The sequence below is a fragment of the Vigna umbellata genome, chromosome 3 (genome assembly GCF_029865625.1).
Source record: "Vigna umbellata cultivar VRB3 chromosome 3, Vumbellata_1.0, whole genome shotgun sequence".
Classification (NCBI taxonomy): domain Eukaryota; kingdom Viridiplantae; phylum Streptophyta; class Magnoliopsida; order Fabales; family Fabaceae; genus Vigna; species Vigna umbellata.
In genome coordinates this window covers 26,568,522-26,593,246 of record NC_142167.1, presented here as the reverse complement: position 1 = coordinate 26,593,246, position 24,725 = coordinate 26,568,522, and the positions used below count along the sequence as shown (strand labels likewise).

Below are 24,725 nucleotides of genomic sequence, written 5' to 3'. Positions count from 1 at the left end.
GTTTGATCATATGTTGAGGAAGAAGGAGGATCGGGTGGGTGATGCTTTTAGTGTCGTGGAAATGATATGATAATCATTAGCTGTGTGGAGCTGCGAAAGTTTGAGGCAATGGATCTTTGGAGATGTAGATGACCGACAAATTCCATCTGAAGCCGAATGTCTTCACGTTTAATTGTCGTCATGATTTTAATATTTTTTAATTATTTATTAAGCTAACAATTAAACATCTTATTTATTAATTATTATTGTGATTAAGTTTATAAATATTCTCACTGGATTCCTCTCACTAAATTTATGATAATCATTAGAATTAGAATTACAATTATGAATTGTGATTTAATCATATGCTAAACAACAATATAGAAAACGTAAAACCTTTGTATAAAAAAATATTAGATAATGATGTATATATAATAAGACTTATAAGAGTAAGAAATAATATATAATTTTAATAAAAGAAATATCATGTTTATAAACTACTGAAGGAGATGATACAGTAAGGAAACATAATTTATTACACATTTCTTAAAAGAATATATATATATATATATATATATATATATATATATATATATATATATATATATATATATATATATATATATATATATATATATATATATATATATATATATATATATATATATATATATATATATATATTGTAATTGGATTCTATTGCCTCATAAACAAGCAAAGAACTTTCAAAATCCATTTGTTCTCTTGGCTGAAGTTTGGGAGAAATGATGAAGGATTCCACAAGTGGTGGCCATCACAACGAAAGAAAAAGAAGCAGTGACAGCAATGCTTTCGCCAAGTTTCTTCCTTTTTCTCCACCATTGGAAGACGACCCTGAATCATACGAAGCTAAATTTGGTGATCACCATGACCATGGCCACAAGAGATTCAAACCAAATTCTCAAGCTCCTTTCTTGAAAACCACTACCACCGATTTAACCCCTTCTACTCATCTTCCCAAACAAAACATTGACACAAAGGAAACATTGGACTTTTCCTCTCCATCAACTTCCATTAGGCATTCAACTACTGGTGGACCATCACCACAATCCATTGGTAGCAAGTCATCACTCACTGAGTACATGGAGAATGATGGCAAAATTTGCAGAACAGTCTCAGATAGTGAGTTCTAAACCTTTTTTCTTTTTTTTCTATACGTGAAACATTAATATATATCATTCAAAACCATTTACACCCAATTTTTCTGTTTACATGAAATATTTCATATACATCTGATGTTCTTTTTAAATCAAAATTATAGTTTCATCTGGGTAGTAAGTATTAACATAATTTGTTGGTGTTAAAGAGATAAAACACTACTTTTAATTGAAAAACAGTGCCAAAAAGTACGTGAGTTTGAGTAATTTGTATGAAGTTCTAGGTTTTCCTTAAGTATATAGGCAAAAACAATTAGTTATTTTTGTAAATAGGCAAAAAAAAATTTATTACGTATTTAGGCAAGTCGTGGAGGGCTTAGACGACTTTATATGGAAAAGTCGTGTTTTCCTATATAATTTTATCCTGACACACGAGTCAAAGGTGAAGTCGTGCACCCCCAAAACGTTTTTAGGCTCTTGTAATCGATTATCAGACCTTGTAATCGATTACAGTGCCAAAGTTGTGTAGGGGAGCACGAGTTCACTTGTAATCAATTACACCCTTGCTGTAATCAATTGTAGGAAGTGTAAATGGGGAAAAACTATCTGGTAATCGATTATAGCATGGTTGTAATCGATTACCAAAAGTGTAAATCAAGATAAACTCTCTGGTAATTGCTTACAAGCCTCTGGTAATAACAAAAAGCATGTGGTAATCGATTATAGGCCTGTGGTAATCGATTACCAGAGGTTTTTAATGTTAAAAGAAAGATCATTTTTGCTTCTTGATCATCTATGTAACTTATGGTTCTTGATGACATTGACATACTTATTATCCATGTCTACGTTGTTATTTTTTAATTATTTTAATGTGATTGTTGACATGTATGTTGTTTGTGGTTGTTAATGACATTCACATGTATATTTTCTAAATTTATTCTATAGACATTGTTGATGACATTGACATGTATTTTGTTGACTATGAATCATTGTTTTAGGGTTCATACAAATTAAAAGAATAAAAAAGGCATAAAGAAAATACAAACTCGATAAATTAAAAGCATAAAACAAAGTCATAAATTAAAATCATAAATTCAGTACAAGAACTTAAAAATAAAAATAAAAGATAATACAATAAAATAAAAATCTAAGATTATCCTTCTAGTGGGCCAAAATGACGACGAAGATACTCCATGTCTTGCTCAAGATGTCTAACTCGAGCATCAATGGTATCAAATTTGTCACCCATGTTTAGCTCAAGCTAGCCAACTCGCCCATCAATAAATGCTCGTAGATCACATATGTCGTTCATTATGTCATCAAGTGAGGATGTGTCTTGTTGAAGGGTAGGTGGTTGGCGTTGAGGAGGTTGAGGACGTTGGCGATGAGTAGGAACATCTTTGTCTGGCCATCTCTATTTTTCTAAAATCCAAAGGAAAAGATTATGTTAGCCTCAATTGTGAACTTCTTCTTCTTTAGGGCAGGTTGCCCATCATCCTATGGAATTTCAAAATGTTCCATGAAAATCGTGACCAAAAATGGATATGGTAGAGAAATCCCACCCCTTAAAGCATTCTTCATCCTATGTCGGATGAGATGATCACAATTGATCTACTTTGCTGTCAAGATGATCCACATTAGAAGGAGATCTTTCTCGGTAGCCTGTGCAACATTTTGATACACGAGGAAGCAAAATACAACAGATGACATAATGTAGTATTCGAGTCTCGACTTGCATAGACCCGATTAGTATTCTACCGGAAGGAGGTACAGTAGGGTTAGATATAATCTATCTAGCTTATAGGATATTATACTCATTTGTCCATTCTTCAAGTATATGACCATCAAAATCCAAGCCTACAAATGAGAGGTTTGTAATGGAAGAAAATAGGTTTGGTCTAATGACCATTTTTACATTTTTGACCTCACTATGAATTGTGCCATTGTCAGAAATATAGAGGTTACTATAAAATATTCCGACTAAGTCAGGGTAGTATGAATAATGACAAACAAAATCACCTAAATTCATATTGGTCAAGATATGGTAAAACTTAAAATTTTCCCCATCAAAATATTCTTCGTCTAGGTGTTTGGGCTCAATGACTTCATGGTCACAGAAGTGTGAAAAATACCTCTCTAATTGTGCATGGGTGGAAAAGAAAAGATTGGGGTGTGATTGATTTGGTGAGGGTGGTAGTGAGGGTGAACTTTCAATTGGTGAGGGTTCACGTCATCGACGTCCCACAATAGAAGAAGAGGACTCCCTAACCCTTTGCCTCTTTGAAGATTTAGCCATTTTGAAGAAATTTCAATCGGTGGAAGTGGTGGAGATATGGAAGAGGAATGGAAATGTGGTGATTAGAAGTGAAAATAAGACTAAAGGGGAGGTTTTGGAGCTTGGATGTGGGCAAAAATGGAGGAGCAGCCGTAGGAGAGGGAGGGGATGGGAGAGTGTGCGAGAGAAGAGAGAAAAAGTTGAATTTATAGGATCTTGAGTTTCTTGTAATCAATTACATGGTTTGTGTAATCGATTACCAAAGACTCTTGTAATCGATTACCAAAGACTCTAGTAATCGAATACAGAAACTCTGTAATCGACTACTAGAGAGTTTTTCTCATTACACAAATCATGTAATCGATTACCCCCTTGGGGGAAACCATTGTAACACTCGAAGACGTTGCATTGCAACTCGACCTTTCGATTGAAGGGGAGGTTGTCATTGTCATCAGCAACGGTCCACTGATACTATAGTGTCAACAACTATTGGTAGATGTTCCTCTTGAGACATTCATTAGAGGCAACAAAATCAAATTATCGTGGTTGAGTGATACATTTCGACAATATGCACAAACATATATTTTGATGATAATTGGGAGCATCTTAATGCCAAATATATCTGTAAGTATGGTACATTTGATGTATTTTCCACTTTTAGCCGACTTGCAGAATGTGTCCAATTACAATTGGGGATTGGCAGTCTTGTCATGCTTGCAGCGTGCCCTTGATCATGGTACAATGGTTAATCAAGACAATATCGGACGGTGCATGGTTCTGTTACAATGTTGGGCATGGAAACGAATTAAATGCATTTCTTTAGAAATAAATGAAGTAACTGATGACGATATTGTTGTCGGTGTTGCTTTCCCCCTTGCGAAAAGGTGATTCCAACCTCACAGTCAATATTCCATGACACCACTACTATTGTACAAGTAATCTAAATTTCGTATGTCATAGTGTCATTTACATGTCATTCAATGTAATAAAAATATAACTATTGTAACCAATATGACCAATATTTCAGTTTGTTTGGACTCTATATTGTCTTGAGGTTTGACTTCCTGCCACTTGTCGAGCACTAGTTCCTCTTATATGCTTTTCTAGAGTTGAATATCAATAAGTAGAATATGTGATACGCTAGTTTCGGTTTCGACAAACCATTGTGACACCCCTAACTGAGTGCCACTAGAAAATAACAAAATCCAAAATTTACACCAAATTCTTTTTTTTATATTTAAAAATAACATCGAGAAAACGAAACCTCAAAAGTTTAAGCGTCTCACCACATAAAGTTCAAACCTTACAAATATCAAATCCATTATTAAAAAAAACACGATAAATTTTCCATAGCTATTCCCATATCTCTCGTCGTGCTACTCCATCCTTGCCTTATCTGCAACGCCATCTACTCCCGTACAAGTACGATCATCGCAGGTGGAACCACAACCACAAAAGGAAAGGGTGAGTAACTAAGAACATAACATAGCATATAATTTCAATGTCAAAACATCATAACATGGACTATCTTAGTCATAACCTTACAATACATCACATTATTCAACTCATAACCCAGATCATCACCACCCAGACTATCATAGTCATAACATCACAATACATCATGGTATTCAAAACAATGACTCAGATCATTCTCACAAGCTTATGTTGTTTCCTTGAATTTTGTAGTACGAAACCTGTTTCGCAAAACAGGGCGATTCGAGCCGTCTTCCATCGCAACTTCAGACCTATCTCCTCGACTCCTCAAGGAATTACGAGTAAAAACTTCGGTTAGGCGCACCCATCGAGCACTATACTCACATGAGCCGAAGTCATTGGGCGAGACATCCAACCCTCTCTAGTCCTCGCGCATGAGGAAAGGGTGACACTCGAATCTCAGTTTCCGCAGAGAACTCAACACACTATCGTATCGCAATACAAACACCATCGATTCGACAAAATTCTAAGGAAATGACAGAACGCTTGCTCTCACAATTTTACCATCACAACCATACTCAGGTCACCATCATGCAAAAAGTCAACCAAATTCATTCACCAACAATTAATTAAAACCACAAATAATTAAATAAATAAGTTTAATTATTTTTCCTACTGATGCACCCCCGCGAAATTACTAATTTCACACTTTCATCAACTAGAACAACATTTCTAGTGCACCCCCACTTTTTAATAAATACCCAACATCAAAGAAAACACCTAATTCTAATACACCCCCTTTTTGCTCTAAACACACTCGCTTCTACATCTACCTTTTCAAGTGGACCCCAAGACCATTAAATTACATTTTCTCTCACTTCCAAGGTAGGTCCCACATGCAACCACTCATTTCTTACCAAACTCTCTCTTTCTCTCTCCCTTTTTACTATTTACATAACCTTTCACTTCTTTCCTCTCCTTTTCTTTTGTTTTTCACATTCAATTTTGGTTTTCACATTCAATTAAACAAAATCACTTCACCCAGATTTTCTCACCAAATTTCCGTGGACCCCACTCCCTTTTCTAGCTCACTTTTCTTCTCTTTCCTAAGTTAAAGTTTATGACTTCTTTCCCATGCACAATGAAGTTTATGTAACAATCTCTCCATCCCATTTTACATTTTCAATCTTCTCTCTCTTGCCATTAACTCACGGTCCCACGCCATTTCATCATCCACACTTTTATTTTGTTCTTTTTTTACACATTCTCACTACACTTATGCCACTCCACCACACACCTACACTTTCCCTTTTGATTTTTCAAATCAACTCATCTCTCTCTTTTATTCAAGGTTTAATACATCATTTGGTCCCTATTTCTAGGGGTTTGGTTCAAAATGGTCCTATCTTTTGAAAAAGTTCAATAAGGCCCATATTTTGTTTAAAAATGTTCAATTCGGTCTTTTTCGTGGAGGCCGTTAAAAAAAATAATGGTGCTATGGCACTGTGGCTAAATCTGAGTGAGGTGTTATGTTGGATGATTACGTGGCACTGTGAAGTGAAGTGTGGGTTCTTTTATTAAAATCAAAGAAAATTTCAATCTAAAACCCTAAAGTGGAAATTAGAATCAGAAACCCTAAATTGGGGAAAAATCCCCAATCTTTTTATGCATTTTTGCCTTCCTTCCTTCTTCACCAATAGTGCGTCGTACATTGAACATGGCTAATCCTTTCACACTTTTAACCCAATGATCCATGGGTTTTTCCTCTCTCTATCGTGGGTTTCATAAAACCCCAATCTTGATCCCTTTTCTAGTGCGCCGCCATGTTTTCTATCGTGGAGCTCTCGCAAGCAGTGGTTGCGTTTGAAGTGATGGTGGTTTTGATTCTGGTTTTCTTACAGGCCTGGCGAGACACTCTATTTCTTCTTTTCCCTAATAGAAGCTCCCTTATACATTCACAACGGAGCTCTGTTTCAGGCAGTGACGTTCCCTTGTTAGTGGTCTACGTAATCATGGATAAAAAGATTGGGGATTTTTCCCCAATTTAAGGTTTCTGATTCTAATTTCAACTTTAGGGTTCTTAAAACGTTAGGGTTTTAGATTGAAATTGTCTTTGATTTTAATAAAAGAACCCACACTTCACTTCACAGTACCACGTAATCATCTAACATAACATCTCACTCAGATTTGGCCACAATGGCATTAACACCGTTATGTTTTTAACGACATCCACGAAAAGGACCGAATTGAACATTTTTAAATAAAATATGGGGTCTTACTAAACTTTTTCAAAAGGTAGGACCATTTTGAAACAAACCCCCAAAAGTAGGGACCAAATGATGTATTAAACATTTATTTAATTTCTACGGTCCCACACTTATTCTACGCCACTTTCACTTTGTTTTCCTCTCTTCCTTTCCTCCACAGCTGACATTGCAGCACTACCCTTTCTTCCCCTATCTTTTCTTCAATTAACCAACCTTCCACCAACGTACACTTCTAATTTGTTTAATCTCTCCTTGACTTTTCAACCCCAACTTCACACCCATTCCTCACCACATTTACGTCCCACCATGTAACCCCTTCTCCATCTCTTCCTTTTTTTTTTCTTTTTTCTTCAGCAATTACGTAAATTCCTCCCTTCTCCCTTCCTCTTCTCTTTTTGTTTTCTTTCTCAACTCCAACTCCAAGACTCTCCACTTTCTTTGCCTCTGCTAGGTAATTTGTAGTGTGCCCATCTCCTCCTTCCACTTTCATAATTCTTCCTTCATGTTCTTCTTCCACCCAAGACATCAAAACTCCATCCTTCTTCACTGTTTTTCATCAAACCCATATACTCCAACTCACCAAACATCACTTTCACTCCTCTCATTTTCATAATTAATTCTTTTCTCTTCCCGCGTAAGAGAATTCACAATACCCTTGATCAAAGAGTGTAGATAAGTGCTCCCAAAAATGTATAAAAAGTATGCACGATAAAAATAACAAGATTCACACCATATAATCATGATTTTAAGCGTGCCCATGACACTTTTTCATACCCATGCAACATCCCAAGTGCCCGAACATATATACCCATTACAACAACAACATATTTCATAAAGTATGAACCTGTATAACTCAAGGTATACCCATTACAACATCAAAAACGAAAATACCAATATATATAACCCAAAGTATACCCCTTCATAACCCAATTCTGAAAATGCATGTAAATAACCATTCTCCATAGAACAACACATGAAACCAAACACAAAAAGAGAAGGCATGCATCAACATGTTCATTTTAACCTCAACACAAAGAGAGAATGCATGCAACCACATTATAATGGTAACCTTCTACCCATCATACACCATATTATATCCCAAGTTAAACCCCTTACCTCTAGTTCCAAGCAAGCTTCCAAAGTCTTTAGGTTTCCTCCCTTCACTAGACTCCAAGCCCTTCTCTTCTCTAGGTTTCTCTTCAAGTTACGTCCCAAGTTCCAAATTAGGGTGACTCTTTTCTTCTCTCTCACCAACTTGGTTGCTCTCCAAAGGTGTCTCTCCAACTCACGATTCTCTCTCTTTTCCACTCTCCAAGTGTTTGTTTTTTTTCCAACCCTACTAACTTAAACTTACACACTTAAGTAGAACTAACCTAATAGTCCCTAACACTTCCACCCACTCAAGGTTACTCATAAAGTCACCCTACATCACTAACTTCAGATTCTCATTCCTATCTCTTCATTATCCCAATAAGACTTCTCTTTAATGGTTGTAAATGACAGTTTTAAAGTGTGTTAGTGCTCCCATCATCCTCATTTATGTAATCTACACTTTAATGGAATGGGTAACCTCCCAAGGAATTCAAAGGTCTCTTCCAAGCATTTTAACGTAAAGAAATGGATGAGAAGCAATACCCCTCCCTCAAACGTTCACGCTTCTATAACAAAAAGCAACCCAACTTTTTCTCTCTCCAACCATGGAATTAAGACAAACTAAACTAAGGAGAGAGTAAATCCTCTGCAACACACGTACATCGTAAAAAGGAGGGCTCAATTCTCTACTTTCTCTCACCAAAAGTTAAAAAGAGCTGGGAGCCTTTTTGGTCTTAGAAGGGCTTGAACTTGAGACCAAGCACATGCTCCCCTCCCATGTACACTCACAACAACCACTAGATCAAGCTTCATCCGCTAGTATAATAGCACAAACAATTATACTTAAATACTCTTTTAAACTTTTTCAAAAATTAATATAAAAGACAATATTAATTTAATTTTCTTCACTTCCTTAAATATTTCTCAACATTGTTTCACATCAGAATTTATTATTTAATACCACAAAATAAAATACTTAAAGTAAAAATTCATTTTATTTATACGGGTTTTACAACCATCCCGTCCACCACAATGAATCTAGATGATGTTCACAAAAAGGATATGAGAGGTCGAGCGGATTGGAATTAGCAAAAAAACCTCCAACACTAGATTGCATTATGGAATGACTGACACAATTGTGTATATAGCGGGGTACCATTCCACAAAAAATGGTCATTTGCGCGAGGATACACCGTATATGCAATGGTATATAAACCATACCATCCGCTATGTTGCCCCTATTGAAGAGTCAGTTGATGATGGGGTACCACAATATTTTCAATTTTCATTTAGTGTCACTTTTATTCTAACAAAGTAACTTAATCACTCTTTTCAATAATATGACATTGATCATGAAGAACACCATCCACAAACAACTACATATCGTTCCCTAGAATCGTACCATGAGTTGTAGATGTCTTCTTATGATCACCTGCAATATTCATCGCCATATTCAAGCTTCTAACAAAATGTTCCACCACTATTATCATATCCTCAAGTTGGAAGTTCTTACGCCTATTTTTCATTGACAACACTATTTACTATAGGTCCTTCACCATTTAGTGCGAGTCCTTCAACAATAAATGCATGTCCTTCCTTCTTTAGTGGGGTCCGTCAACATTGACTACGATTCCTTCACATATGTTTGGAACATTGACGATGACTCTAGCCTCTGCATCCCAAGAACGTTCTTCATCACAAAACTTTTATTGACCGAAGATGGATTTTCAACCACCATAACATCAAACTTAGTCCATCGAAACTGAAGGCGCTGATAAAAATACACAGACTCCCCTACCACGACAACAAAGATGAGGGCAACGACAAAGAAGATGACCAACTTGAGGTATTGGCAGACATAACAAACTATAAATATAAAACAATTTTATGAAATTATGACTTTTGTATAATGAATATAATATATCAATATTAAAGTACTTGTCATTAAAGTTGATTTCAATCAATGCACCTCGCACATTTGCACTATAAATAACACTTTACATTTCATCTATGCTCACTTCAATACCCCACTTCTCTCATCTCCTTATTTCCTCTCAACCCCTTCCCTCTATCAAATACTAATTTCCCTTTCATTTGAAGTCATTCCACAGACATTTTCTCCAACACAACATGAATAACTTCGATAGTCAACTAATTGGCATCACAACCACAAAGAACCTATATAATTCCTACATTGTTACCTTATTTCAAAATGGAAAAATGAGAAATGGTGAACAAGGGGTGAAATTTGTATGTCACACTCCAAAATTGTTTCTCCTTCTATACGATTGCAGTTTCAGCCTCCTGAAGCAAAAAGTTTGCACACGACTAACACAATTATAGAATTGTATGTTACATGGTAAAGATCGATAAAAGAAATCACAGGTCTTATTAATCCAACAAATGCATCAATTTCGAGTACCACACGCAGAGCTCCCATCCTAAGATCACTGCTAATAATCTATTTTGGATGTCCTCTAAAAGGCGTAATAAAAAGTCAATCTGGCTACGGGCTTGAGTTTTGATCAGATAACCCAATCAACATCTCTATCAAACACAATTGTACATTCAATGAACTCCTCCAAAAAATCATTGAAATTGTCGACTGTGGTGATCGAAAAATAGTCAGTCATATTGATTATCGTCGTCCTGTAAAGGTACATAACAACCACCTCATTTATGATACAGTTGAAATCAAATATGATAATGATATTGCATAAATGATCAATCGGTGGAAAAAAATACAAACTATTGACCGATTTTGTGTTACGTCCACACATTTGGGAACATATTGAACTTTTCATCCAAACAAGAGATATTCGTCCCCCAACTCCTACTGAATAATACGAGGATATCAAATTATGGAGTTACATAAACGAACAAGGAAAAATAAGAAATAAATGGATATTTTAATTTTCTAGTTATTTATAACGTTCCAAATTAAGAGTCTTTAAGACATGTGTAATTCTTTTAATGTTAATTTTTTATCTTATGTTCAATTTTTATGTTTTAAATAAAATTAAATAATATATAAAATATAACATTTCTATTAATAATTAGTAATTATACACAAATTAATATTTCTATTATTTATTTTTAATAATTTATATGTAAATTATAAAAATTACAAATTATACAAAATAATAACATTTATATAAATAATTTATATAAATAATTCATATAAATATAAATGCAAAATATAAAAATAAGAATTTATATAAAAAATTACAATTATATTATTGATTTATATAACTATAAGCAAATTATACACAAAATAACATTCATATAAATAAATAATATTTTAGAAAAATTGAAATTATATAAACAAAAACAAAAAGTATGAAATTTGTAGTCTCAAACCTCTAGTAATCAATTACAAAGTTATCGATTACCATACATGTTAATACAGAAAAATTATGGTTTAATACCTCTTTTGGTCCCTAGAAAGGGGGCCAATGTTCAATGTGGTCCCACCTTTTTTTAGAAGTTCAATGTGATCCCATCTTTTGTAAAAAGTGTGCAATCAAGTCCTTTTTGGAAACGGCGTTAAGTTTTTAACGGAGCAGCTGACAGGGTGGACTGAAGTTAGCTACGTGGCTTTGTGTGGGTAATACGTGGCAGTGAGAGGATGATACGTGGCTGTGAGAGGGTAAATCAGAAGTTAGGGTTTGAGTTGCAGAGAAATTAGTAATTTGGGATTTCTTCTTGGTAAGAGTCCCCTCTCGCTTGCTTCACTTCCACCATTTATTTGAGAGTTATTGCTTTTGTTTTTTTTATTAACGTTATTCTTCATTCCATCGTCCATTTCCAAAGCACAATCAAAATTTCCTTCTGGGCACCTCAAAAACAGGTTCTTTGTTTTGTTTCTTTGGGTCCCATTGAGTTGTATCATCAAAAAACAAATTTCGGAGTAAAGCAGAAAACGAGTAGGATAAGGTAAGGCAAATTGGGAACCTGGAACAAGAAAAAGGGTAAAAGAGTGATTGACTTTGAGATATTTGAATTGCTGAGTTTGCTTTGAGTTCAGTTTTCGAAGAGAAGGGGTAATATGAAGGGCAGTCGGGACATTGTTCTGGTGAGCCAATCTTGATTTTACCTAATTGTGGATGGCGTTGTAACCCCAATGCGCGTGTTGGAGTCTGATTCCATTGCTTCGGTGAAAATGAGGATTCAGCAGTGCAAAGGCTTCGTGGTGAAAAAGCAGAAGTTGGTTTCCGATGGCAAAGAGATAGCCCGGATCAAGGAGTATGGTATCGTTGACGACAATGTTCTTCGCCTCTCTGATCTTCTAAGAAATCCCAAATTACTAATTTCTCTGCAACTCAAACCCTAACTTCTGATTTACCCTCTCACAGCCACGTATCACCCTCTCACTGCCACGTATTACTCACACAAAGCCACGTAGCTAACTTCAGTCCACCCTGTCAGCTGCTCCGTTAAAAACTTAACGCCGTTTCCAAAAAGGACTTGATTGCACACTTTTTACAAAAGATGGGATCACATTGAACTTCTAAAAAAAGGTGGGACCACATTGAACATTGGCCCCCTTTCTAGGGACCAAAAGAGGTATTAAACCAAAAATTATCGATTCCAAAGTTTCTAGTAATCAATTACTTAAACCTTGTAATCAATTATCAGAAACCCTAGACCTTATAAATCAACTTTTTCTCTCTCCTCTCGTACACTCTTTCATTCCCCTTTCTCTCCTGCGACTGCTCCTCCATTTTTGTCTACATCCAAGCTCCAAAACCTCCCTTTTGGTCCTATTTTCACTCATAATCACCAAATTTCCATTCCTCTTTCATATCTCAACCACTTCCATCGCTTGAAATTTCTTCAAAATGACTGAATCTTCAAAAAGACAAAGGTTTAGGGGTCGTCTTCATCTGCTGCGAGACATCGCAGACGTGAACCCTCACTGATTGAAAGCTCACCCTCACCACTACCGTCACTGAATCAATCACACCCCAATCTTCCCTTTTCCACCCCTGCACAATTAGAGAGGTATTTTTCACACTTCTGTGGTCTTGAAGTCATTGAGCCCAAACACCTAAACCAAGAATATTTTGACGAGGAAAATTTTGAGTTTCACCATATGTTGACAAATCTAGGTTTAGGTGATTTTGTTTGTCATTATTCACATTACTGCCTTGACTTAGTTTGAGTGTTTTCCGTATCTGACAATTACACCATTCATAATGAGGTCAAAAATGTCAAAATGGTCAGTAGACCAAACCTATTTTCTTCCGTTACCAACCGCTCATTTGTAGGCTTGGATTTTGATGGTCATATGCTTAAAGAATGGGCAGATGAGTATAATATCCTAGAAGCTAAACAAATGATATCTAACCCCACTGCACCCCCTTTGGGTACAATACTAGCCGAGTCTATGAAAGTCGAGACTCAAATACTACATTATGTCATCTACTGTATTTTGCTTCCTCGTGTATCTAATGTTGCATTGGATACCAAGGAATATCTCCTTCTAATGAGGATCATCCTGACAGCAAAGCAGATTAACTAGGGTCATCTTATCCGACATAGGATGAAGAAGGATTTGAGGGACAGGGCTCCTCTACCGTATCCATTTTTGGTCACCCTTTTCATGGAACATTTGGAAATTCCATTAGATGATGAGCAACCTGTCCCAGAGAAGAAGAAGTTCACAATTGCGGCTGACGTCATCTTTTCCTTTGGATTTCAGAAAAACAGAGATGGACAATGGGTTTACAGAAATGCTCCTACTCATCGCCAAAGTCTTCAACATCCTCAACGCCAACCACCTGTTCGTCAACAAGATAAACCCTCACCTGATGACATAATGAACGAGATACGTGATCTGCGAACATTTGTTGATGGGCGAGTTGGTCAGCTCGAGCTAAACATGGGTGGTAGATTCAATACCACTGATGCTCGAGCTAGACATATTTAGCAAAGACATGAAGTATCTTCGTCGTCATTTTGGCCCACTTGTAATCTATTACCACATGTTTTTTGCTATTAGTAGAGACCTGTAAGCGATTACCAAAGAGTTTATCTTGATTTACAATTCTGGTAATCTATTACAACCCTGCTGTAATTGATTATAAAGAGTTTTTCTTATTTACACTTCCTGCAATCGATTACAGCAAGGGTTTAATTGATTACAGGTGAACTGGTGTCCCCTGCACGACTTTGGCACTGTGTAATCGATTACAAGGCCTGATAATCGATTACCAAGGCCTAAAAACATTTTGGGGTGCACGACTTTTCCTTTGACTCGTGTGTCAGGGTGAAGTTGTACATGGGTACGACTTCTTCATGTGAAGTCGTCTGATCCCACAACTTGCCTAAATGCATCCCATCACTTGTCTAAATGCGTAATAATTTTTTTTTTGCCTACTTACGTAAATAACAAATCGTTTTCGCTTATATACGTAAAAAAAACTGAAGTTCTAAGTTGAAAGAAACCTTTTACAGAGGAATACCAAAAACACCTTAGGAAATATACTAAGTTTTGTGTTAATAGATATTGCATACCACCATTCCCCCATTAATTTGTGTTTGCATATGCTGTGTAGGTTGCAACGGGAAAGAAGACAAGAATCAGAGTGAGCTAGAAACAGTGATGTCTATGGCAGCTGAGGAACTGTCAAGGAGGCCTAGAACCGGGGGCATATACAAAGCAATTGCGAGTCAACGCGAGTGCACTGTGAAACGTTTGAAAGATTTGTCAAACAAAGAGCCTACAATAGATGTTGGTCTTGAGATGGGTGATGGAGCACATCTTTTGAAGCTCATGAGCTTCTCTAGCAGTGAGATCGAGATGGCAGGGCAAAAGGGTCGCAAAGGAGCTATGTTGTTGATTCAAGCAGAGATCCTTCGCAAGAAGGGACAGGAACTCATTGCTGAATGCCAGAACTTGCTCCAAGATGCATTGTAACTTTAGGCATTTGGAGGCTATTAAGGTTCTATGTGTGGCTGTTGGGAAGATTAAAAGTTCAGATCTTTCAAACATTTTCTGCTATATGTCTACTGGATATTGAAGACTTTCTCAATGGCATGTTTATGGACATACTTAAAAATTATAAAAAACACAATGTTACAGTAATATGTGATCAATTTGAGAAAACTTTAAAGAGTTTAAAATATACTGAGGAAAAGGGTGTATAGGTACTTGAATTTGCTCCAATAATTGAAACTCAACTCAGTACCACGTCACAAGAAATAGCAACAGTGAGTGTGAAAGCTGATATGAAAAATTGCTCAGTCTGCTGCATTACTGTACTAGTTAATGTGGCCAACAAAGTATTGTCGTTGAAACTTTTGATGACACTATCTTTAGCTTATCTTTATGCATGTGCTATCCAACTGCTACTGACTAACACTGTTTGCAAGAAATCTAGATCAGTAATTGCACATTTATTGTCTACTAAAACAATTTCTTAGCTGATATTGTGCACACTATCATTTGTTTTTTTCCTTCCAATTTTCTTCTCTAGTCTTAACCAGGGTTGGCATAGCAGGAGTTCCTCACGTGGTTGAAGATTAATGTGGTTCACGGTCACTTTGGAGTACCCATAGGGATTGGAGATTGTGCACTACGAAGAAGTCTAAGAATGTGAATATATTAAACCGACTTCAACAGAATCACTTTATAAAAATAGTTTGATTAATCAAACCTGTCCCTTTTTATAAGATGATTTGGCTTGGTTCGGTTTGTAAAACAAAATCATATATAAGTTTGAAATAAATAGTGTCATAACCACTCAAATCCACGCACGTGCCGTTTTAGTAGATTCCATGTGTCAAGCGAAGGGCTTGACACTCAGCTGGTGGAGGACAGGTATTGGCGGATGAGCGGACGTCCGTTTTTGACGTGGGAAGCAAAACTTGGATTTTCAGAAAATCCACTCCACTCACTGCATGCACCCTTCTTCCCCAGATTCTGAAAACCCGATTTTTCTCCTCCTTCTCACTACATTTCCTTCATCTTCTCTCTAAGAAAACACTAACTTTCTCTTCTCCGATCACCATTCAGGCACCGCAGAAGCACTTCCGACGTCAAGAGCTTCCAGTTAAACCGTTCGGTTTGTGAAGCTGAGCTGGTAAGTTCTTCCTTCTTTCAGTCGTGCGTTTTTATGGAACATGCAAACCAAGTCCTGGTTGCATGCGTTCATAATCTCGTTCTGAGCCATTTCTGGTCTTTTGTTTGGTTTAGTTCATAAAGAGTGAACCGTAAGATTCTAGGATTTCTGGTGGAGAGCTATTCTATACGAGCTGAGCGTTCGGTCACATTAGAGGTAAGGGAAGCTTATCTAATTTAATTGTATGTTCATTTGTACGTTCGTTGCTAATGAATGCATGTTGTTGAGTGGCTGAATGTATATGAAGTATGATTGTTGATATGCTTTGTCTATATGAAGTGTGATTATTTACTATGATATGGATGTCTGATTTTATGAAAATAGATGTTGAGAAATGAATTGATATAAAGAATTTTAATATGAAATTTTCCTATGAAAGTGTACGTTCGTCACTGAATGGTCCTTGACCGTTCGGTTTTTCTAGTGAACTTGGTTGGAATTGGATTCTTTCATTTGGGAAGAATCCTAGTTGAGGACGAGTGTCTTCGTTTTGTAATACTATGCGTGAGCGTTCGGCCAAGCGTAGTTGTTCCTTGGTATTCGGTTATAAACTTAAGTATATCTATATGTATTTGTATATTTTCGTTTGTTCTTAAAACACTACTCAAAATGGTATCTTATTATATTTATCAAGTTTTTCTCCTATAAGTTTAGTAGTGCTCGGTCTTATACCAAGTGCTAGTACTGAGTAAGCGCACGGTCTTACACCAGGTACTCATTCTCCTTTTTGAAAAATATATATATAAATATAAACGTTCGTTCAAACTCAATATGGTTCGCCCTTTTCGGTGCTCGGTCTTCGACTGACATTCTGATTGTTCTTGATGTTTAACTCATTCAAAAGCTAAGTATATTTATTGACGTTCGGTTTATTCACCTGATTCAATTATTTACCCTTATTTGAGATCTTCACAATGTCGGTCTTAAATTGGTTTCAGCCTAGAGTCTTGGTATTCGGCCTAAGCCTATTAGTTTTCGGTCTAACTCGTGAGTCAATTCATCCAATTGGCTCACTTAGTATATAAACATTTGGTTCTAGTCGTTCTCGAGAAATATATGTTAATCGCTTCCTTTCTTAAACCAATGATTCTCTCTTGGTTTTGATCCGCTTGGAAACTGGAGACCTTTGGTTTCACTCCAAGCGTTCGGTCTTGTTCAAAGTAGAAGTTAACGTTCGGTATTTGGTGTCTTCAGAGACATTTATTCAAATTGATCTCATTGAGGTCTTGTTAATGAAAGATGATGAAATATGATGTGTACGAAATGAAGTGGATTATGAACGAGCGTTCCGAGGAGGAATAGCTCATGAATGTATATTAAAATTTGGTAAAGTATGAATGTGGGCATGCTAAGCTGGCAGTTCATCCTGATGTTCCGTGATTACTCGTCCTCACGTAGAGAAGGGTAAGTCATGTGTGGGAATGGCAGGAGGTCCTAGTCCTTATGGTTAATTTGGACAGATAGGACTAACCTCGGGTGGCAGCTGTTGAGGGTATCCCAGTTACTACATCACCCGGGTGCACGAACGTCGTAGCTACACATAATTCATACAGTCCGGACAGTCAGTCTAGTATTAGGCTTGGTATGAACGACTAATGAATTATCTTGTTTTGTTTTGATTGTGTGAAATATATATATGTTTATACATGAATTAAATTACATAAGCTTACCCTATGTCTTTCTGTCTTGTCTGTTTTGTACGTTCGGTTGTCTTTTTGTTGCAATGATCATCCATGTGGATGTGAGCAGAAGGAGACAAGCTGCTGGAAGAAGCACTGGAGGAAGATAACTTAGTCGAGGTAGAAGTTAAGACCGAACAGTAGAACCGTTCGGTTAGTTTATTAGCTTAGTTTTGAGATGATCGTTCGATCATCTTTTCCCTCTTCTTTTGGTAGGACAGTTCGGTATAATCTTTTGTAAACCGTTCGGTCAGAAACTGATTATGTTGTTCGGTATTAAATTTTCTATTTCTTTCTGTAAGGCCGTTCGGCCACAAGCTTACTTCTCTAATGTAAAACTGAGCTGTAATATTACTTAATGTGATTATTCTATTATATAGTTTTAGACTGTATTTTTGGGATGTTACATAAAACATAACCAATTATCTACTAAAGAGTCATTTAATCCTGGTTTTACATGAAATAAATTTAACAATCCTTACGTATATAATTGTAAATATATGTTAAAGGTTTTTTTGTCTAATTCGAGGTATAGGATAGAATTCACTCACTTTTTTAATATAACAGCCATAACATAAACGGTATAAATAAACATCATATATGCCAATTTATTGTGCTCATATTTAAAAGATATACATGCAAAATAATCAATAGGCCTGAATTAACACAATTAATTTTGTAAGAGTATATTTCTTTTGTTGAAAGTTTGACATGTTTGCATAATAATGAAAATGTATGTCAACCATGTGAATCATGGACTCATGGTTATGCACATACTTACCAAAATTTACTCAGCCACGAGATGAATAGTAGGTCTGCATAATGGTAAGAGCAAGCAGCACTGCAGCTACCAAAATTCCTATCAGTTTCCACACATTTGGTATATGATCCCTGATCAAGATTTTGTAGCTGTGTTTGCAAGAGTATCTGATGCATTCCACACAAAGGTTGCAACAATGCCATATCAGTATAGGGGACTTTCTCAAATGATTCACTGCTGAGTAAGCATTCAAGTCCTCACAAAGTTTACTGTAACTAGAGTCCATCTGGTCCACCCCCTTCGTGATTGTGCCGAACAAAGTGAGCAAGTCTCTGTTGCTGATCTTAGTATCTTTGACCAAAACACCACTGTCCACAAGCAGCTCAATATCTTGCAAGGAACACATCAACCCTTTAAGAAACAATGCATAAGAAGTGAATTGCCTGTTGATGCCAATTCTGCTTTGTTCCCATGCAATGAAATTCCTCAAATATACCTCTGTTGTTTCAACTACGTGAAGTGGAGGGATTTCAAGCACCCCTTTTGCAAATCTTATGTCAAAGCCAAACCAGTGAACCAGTTTGCTGTGCCTCTCTACTTTCCTAATTGATACACCAGCAGCTCTAAGTCTTGTGGCGCAACGCTTTAGCTCTTGCTGTGCTTTTTTCACCTTTTGCCCCTCATCAACAATGGAGGACAAGTGCATGAGATGCAGAAAGTGTGCCACACTAGGACAGCGGATCAAAGGGTAGCTGAAGAGAGACAGTGTGAGATCAGCAACAAGATGATCAGCTTCACTTGTGAAGACCTCTGGAAAAAGTACCCTTGCCAATGTCTTGAGAACAAAAAAGGGCATTTGGTTCTCTAGAAGAGTGAAATCAGTCAGAATAGATATGAACACTTCTTTGTGTCCTAGTATTGGATCTGAAGAAGAACCATTATGGTTTTCTTCTTTTGGAATTTGAGGTACCATGTTTGGTGGTGCACATCTAAGGAGAAGTTCTAACAAGAAGGAGCCATCAAGTAACATTATTTTGGCTAGCTCATGGGGATCATATTTGATGTTACCTCCGTAGCTTGCACGAACTGCATCGTCCAAGCCAAGAATGACTGTGCCGCACTCATCCAAGGTTGAAACTGGATTTTGAGTTCTGTGAAGAAGAGCTAGCATGTAACGCCATTTGTGCTCTTCCATGGCCAGAAGGTGGCTACTTGTTCCCCTATGTAAGGGTCCAATGCTGACAAACTTTGGTGAGTACGCCTCCTCGTTGGATTTTCTAAGCTTGCTTGAAACACTAGGAATGCTGCTGATGAAGGACTTAACCTCTCTGTGATCTAGAGACCCCAATGTTACTTTGATAGAATGCATCCAGCCAGACTCATTTTGAGTTTGGTCCATGATTGGTAAGAAATTTTAAGGAGTGAATATGGAAAGAAAAATGGCACTCGAAAAAAAAAAAAACTGACTAGTGAAGAATAGATAAGGTATGCTGATACCAGTCTCACACTCCCACTTAAAACTAAACTTCATATGGTATAACTCTAATTGACTGGTTTGAATAAGAAAATGGTGAAAAAATAAAAGACACTGTTAGGTTCTGTTTGAGCTTGCTTTGGCACTGCCGAATGACTAAAGTTGGACCACCGTTTAATGTAAAAAGACTGAAACATAACGTCATTATTCAAACTCCAAAGGATCTAGGAATAGACAGAGAATATATTTTTTATTGATCTTGTAGCGTAAAGTCATAAAGAGGCTCTAGATTTGAGAAAAAAATGTACTGAGATGATTTATCAGGTTATATTATAGGCATGTACATTTAGTTAAAATGAATGGATTTCTTTTAAATGTAAATGTATTTAACTACGACTCTCATAACATTTTATATAACTAAAATAATAATTCAAGTTTTGAACTTGTCATCTAAGAATCCTTTGTAATGTAAACAAGGGACTGGTTGTTGCAACTGCAATTGTATTTTGACCAATTTTTCTTCTAGTGAACATGGGAATAGTTGGTGCACACCCCTGTATGCCTTTTCTTTTGATATGTTTTTTTTAAAAAAAGAGAAGGTAAATTTCATTTTCTATTCATGGCTGATTGTCTTTAGCATCTGTCAATAATTTAGGGAATAAAGTTCTATCTGTATTAGATGTCTGAATGAAGACGTGTTGAGGGGAATTTCCACAAGTATAATTGATAGTGAATGAATTTCTATATGATTTCATCTGTGTGTGACAATGATCATGACCAGTACAATTAGGCCCAATTGATTATAACATAATACCAAACGAGTAGAAATTCCAGAATTATTATAAGTGATTAATCCATGTTCTTGAATCACCGTGTCTAGAAGATTATATACAAAAATGTTCACAATAAAAAAATGTGTGTTACTGTATTGTACTGTGAAAGGAAAAGCAGCGTATAACAAAAAATATAAGCGTGGCTCGAGAAAAAGTGAATAAAGGGTTCTAACATTGACAACTTTTGCAGTTTGGACTGATAAAGTCCCTTGATTGATGGTTGATGAAACCCAACTATTAGAATTTACTTCTACACAAATCTGTAAAGTTACAACATTTCGAATGGTGCTTTATGCTTGTGTGAAATGTATAATATTATATAAGAAAAGGGGCATATGAAGTTGTTGGAACCAGAATTTGTTTATCTCTTATTCCAACCATTTTTGGCAAAAAAAGGCTTCTAAATCCATACACAGCAGAAAATTTGTGCCTTCGTCTTGAAGCATGGAAGATCATGGGCAGAACCCAAGGAAAAGACACAATGTTTTTGGTGTGTTCGTGGATAAATCACTTGGCCACCCATCTTCTGTTGCAGAGGACCATGATCCCAAGAAGCTTAAACACAATTCTGAAGCCCCATTATCATCAATAGATCACCAAGCACCTGCCTTAGCTCTTCCCAATATGTTGGTTTCTGCTTTTGAGGAGAACACCACAGATGGTATCAAATTTCAACTCTTTGTGAGCAAATCTTACAGTGCATCCACTTCCACTTCCCCTCCACCAGGTCAGTTTTTGTCTAGATGATTTATTCTTTTGGAGAACTGCGTAGTAAAAAACTCAATTTCTGATCTCGGAGAGTATCAATGAATTGATGAATTTGATCACATGACTAGTTATGAATGTCATGTCATGAAACTAATAAGAAAAACCATTTATAAGGTAACTAGGTAGTTGTTTGGTTAGAAACACTTAACTCGATTCACTATTTTCATTGAATTCAAACATGAAATTTCAATTTGCCAATAGGCTATATCCATAGTAAGTTTGTGAATGGAAGTGCAATTTTCTTTTTGTTGCAGTATACACATTGAAAGTCACAAGTGCTTCAAACAGCAATACGGAAGTTGAACCTGCAGGGAACATAGCTGATAAAGGAGTAGCACCAGTGTTGACAGAAACGAGAATAGTAGCTGAGGGTCAATTTATGCTACGCTCTAGGCTCTAATATTATCTTTGAAGCTTGTCAAGTACTTCAACTTAGAAGGTGTTCATTTAAGTTTGTTAAAATACAACTATTATATTTTTCAGTCTTTGTTTTCTATTAGCTTTACCCTGTAAGAAAATATGGATTTATGGAGTAAGCAATGCTCTATTCTCGTATCATTTCTGGAACTTATAATAATCAATTCAAATGCGTTGCCAAATTTACATTTACTATTCCACGTTATCTCATACAATAAAAATATCAAACACCTTTTCCTTGCAACTAAAAAACTAGTATCCAGTTATAATTATTGATTACTTCCATATTTTGTCTGTTGTAACCGTTGATGTTTATTATTGTGTTACAACTTGGTTATTAAGACCTTAATTATATTATGTAATCAAATAAAACATAATTCTTAATATATATGAAACATCTTTTTTCTGGTGTAAAAGACCATAACACTTTTTCAACATTCTCCGTCTTAATTTTGATTCATATACTTTTAAGGATAATCCTATCAAACCAATTGAATTCATCCTTTAAAGCCTTAAAATTTCTCAAACCCATATAGAAATTATCATATACATGAACGATGTTAGTATTGCAATGCATAATATCTTGTAATAATTAAAAATGGTTTAAAATATATTAATTCAAAATCATAATCTTTATATCACAAACTTAATGTTAGCTATGTTTATGCTGTGATTTCCCCATCCAGACAATGAGTCCATTTATTAGTTATTGTTTTTCAAACGGGGCAAATAATAATTCCTTTATTACATTAAGATGATATGACTATTTCTCAAGCTTACTAGGCTGATGACCCAATATGTCGTAGCAACTTTTTATGGATGAAAATACATCATATAAATTCAAGATCAAATTATCATATTGATACATTAATTTGATTCACACCATATGTGAAAACCATTAAACAAAGAGTGAATAACTTCCCCAAAACTTCTACAATGCTTGGCCCTCGTGATAAAAGGTAAAAGTTCTGATTGTGGAAATTTGCATCAACGTTTGTATGAATAAAATGTTTGAAAATCTTAAATTCATATTCAAAATTTTAATGATTTTGAAATTGAGTTTCGAAATATGTTTACTATATTAAGGAAATTCATTTCCAAAATATTAAATTGTTACTAATATAATTTCTAGAGCTGGGAAGGGAATGCCTTAAGAAAAATATGCCAAAAAATAAATGAAAGGAAAGGTGAGTGTTTAACTTTTTTTTTGTTTAATCCTTGCGGACATCCCTATTTGTGTAGGTTTGTCTCAAATAGATCCTCGTATTCTAAATGGTCTCAATTAGGTCCTTTATTGTTTAAAATTAAATCAATTTGAGTCTCGCCGTTAACTATGGCGTTAAAAATTATGATTCGTGGCTTGGTGACTCAACAAATTCTATTCATGTGGCATTGGACACCTAAGCTGAATTTTATTTATTTATAATTTTAAAAAAGTTTATTTTAATAAAAACACAACATTTTACTTAGGCAAAACTGATTAAAAGTTAGGGATAAGTGGTTTAATTGTTGAGCGCATATTGGCTTGGTTGTTCTGGTTGGAAATTGGGGGTTTCTTCTTGCAGGTTCGAGTTGTTGATGGTTGAGAAGTGCAAAGACGAAGGTTGATGGAGGCAGGTTGCGCGACAGCGGCAAGGAAGGTCACGCTAGGGTTCGAACCCTTAACTCTCTTCGCGATAAGGTTTCGCCTCTTCTCCTCCGCGGTGCTGCTGATGCTCTGTGGTGGCGAGATGAAGGTTCGAGTGGTTGGTTGGGTTTGCATTAGGGCTGGTGGCGGCGAGGAGCGACAATGTAGAGGTTGTCACGGTGGTGACTTAGGTTTTTAGGGTTCTTTCAGTTTGGGATTTTTCTGTGGGTTTCAAGGGTGAAATCATGGTGGTTCTGTTGGAGAAGATGAAGATTCATAGTGGTGATGTAGGTGGGTAAAGGTGATTATAGAATGACGGAGACGCGATTTGCTTCATTTGAGTTTCGAACAGGTTTCCGGTGCAGTGGTTGTAGGTTCTCGCGTTGAGTGGCACAATCTTACGACGACAACAGCCTGAAAAGGGCTTTGCAGCATGACAGCTGTGGTGGCGGCCTTGCGGCGGCGTGTGTGGTGGCGGTGCAAGGCAGTGGCGGCGATGGAGGATGACGGTGTTGTGGTATATTCAATATTTTATATTCAAATTTAGTTCTTTCTTATATTTGTTCTTTTTATTCAATTTAGTTCTAATTTCTTTTAAAATAGAATTATTTTTTCTAAATTGAGATCAAATTTAATTTTTATATAAATGTTATATTGATATTTTATTTAAATTTATATTTTTATTAAATATTTTAAATTTTAGGTTAGAATTGGTTTAAAATTAGAATGAAAATTTTAAATGTGGTGAGTAACACCATTAGTTTAAGATATTAAGAGGTTAAAAATCAAATTGAATAATGATGTTGTTTCATAAAAAAAATTAAGAATAAATTAAACAAAAATAAAGAATACAATATT

General features: G+C 35.9%; 3 protein-coding genes across 4 annotated transcripts; 2 read left to right on the top strand and 1 right to left on the bottom strand.

The window, feature by feature from the left end:
• The first annotated feature begins 704 nt into the window (after positions 1-704).
• On the top strand, positions 705-16,399 carry LOC124835396 (uncharacterized). Of its 2 annotated transcripts, none has more exons than XM_047310321.2 (2): positions 705-1,140; positions 14,744-16,399. In XM_047310321.2, the coding sequence occupies exons 1-2, from the start codon at positions 744-746 to the stop codon at positions 15,103-15,105; spliced, it is 759 nt and encodes a 252-aa protein (XP_047166277.1). In that variant the 5' UTR covers positions 705-743; the 3' UTR covers positions 15,106-16,399. The 2 variants fall into 2 exon arrangements, with proteins under 2 accessions (XP_047166277.1, XP_087964801.1); XM_088108675.1 differs by lacking the exon at positions 14,744-16,399 and adding an exon at positions 4,052-4,443.
• On the bottom strand, positions 4,652-20,360 carry LOC124835387 (UPF0481 protein At3g47200-like). The gene is made up of 2 exons (XM_047310311.2): positions 18,770-20,360; positions 4,652-4,798 (listed from the first exon to the last, which is right to left on the bottom strand). The coding sequence occupies exon 1, from the start codon at positions 20,145-20,147 to the stop codon at positions 18,780-18,782; it is 1,368 nt and encodes a 455-aa protein (XP_047166267.1). The 5' UTR covers positions 20,148-20,360; the 3' UTR covers positions 4,652-4,798; positions 18,770-18,779.
• Positions 20,361-21,281: 921 nt separating this feature from the next.
• LOC124835382 (uncharacterized) lies at positions 21,282-22,432 on the top strand. Its single transcript, XM_047310298.2, has 2 exons — positions 21,282-21,782; positions 22,078-22,432. Exons 1-2 carry the CDS (start codon positions 21,500-21,502, stop codon positions 22,221-22,223), a joined length of 429 nt encoding a protein of 142 aa, XP_047166254.1. The 5' UTR covers positions 21,282-21,499; the 3' UTR covers positions 22,224-22,432.
• The last annotated feature ends 2,293 nt before the right edge of the window (positions 22,433-24,725 follow it).

Coding starts and splice junctions, on each gene's coding strand:
- LOC124835387 (XM_047310311.2), bottom strand. CDS start 20,147: ATGGACCAAACTCAAAATGAGTCTGGCTGGATGCATTCTATCAAAGTA.
- LOC124835382 (XM_047310298.2), top strand. CDS start 21,500: ATGGAAGATCATGGGCAGAACCCAAGGAAAAGACACAATGTTTTTGGT. Junction 21,783..22,077: donor TTCCACTTCCCCTCCACCAG/GTCAGTTTTTGT, acceptor TTTTTGTTGCAG/TATACACATTGAAAGTCACA.
- LOC124835396 (XM_047310321.2), top strand. CDS start 744: ATGATGAAGGATTCCACAAGTGGTGGCCATCACAACGAAAGAAAAAGA. Junction 1,141..14,743: donor TTGCAGAACAGTCTCAGATA/GTGAGTTCTAAA, acceptor TATGCTGTGTAG/GTTGCAACGGGAAAGAAGAC.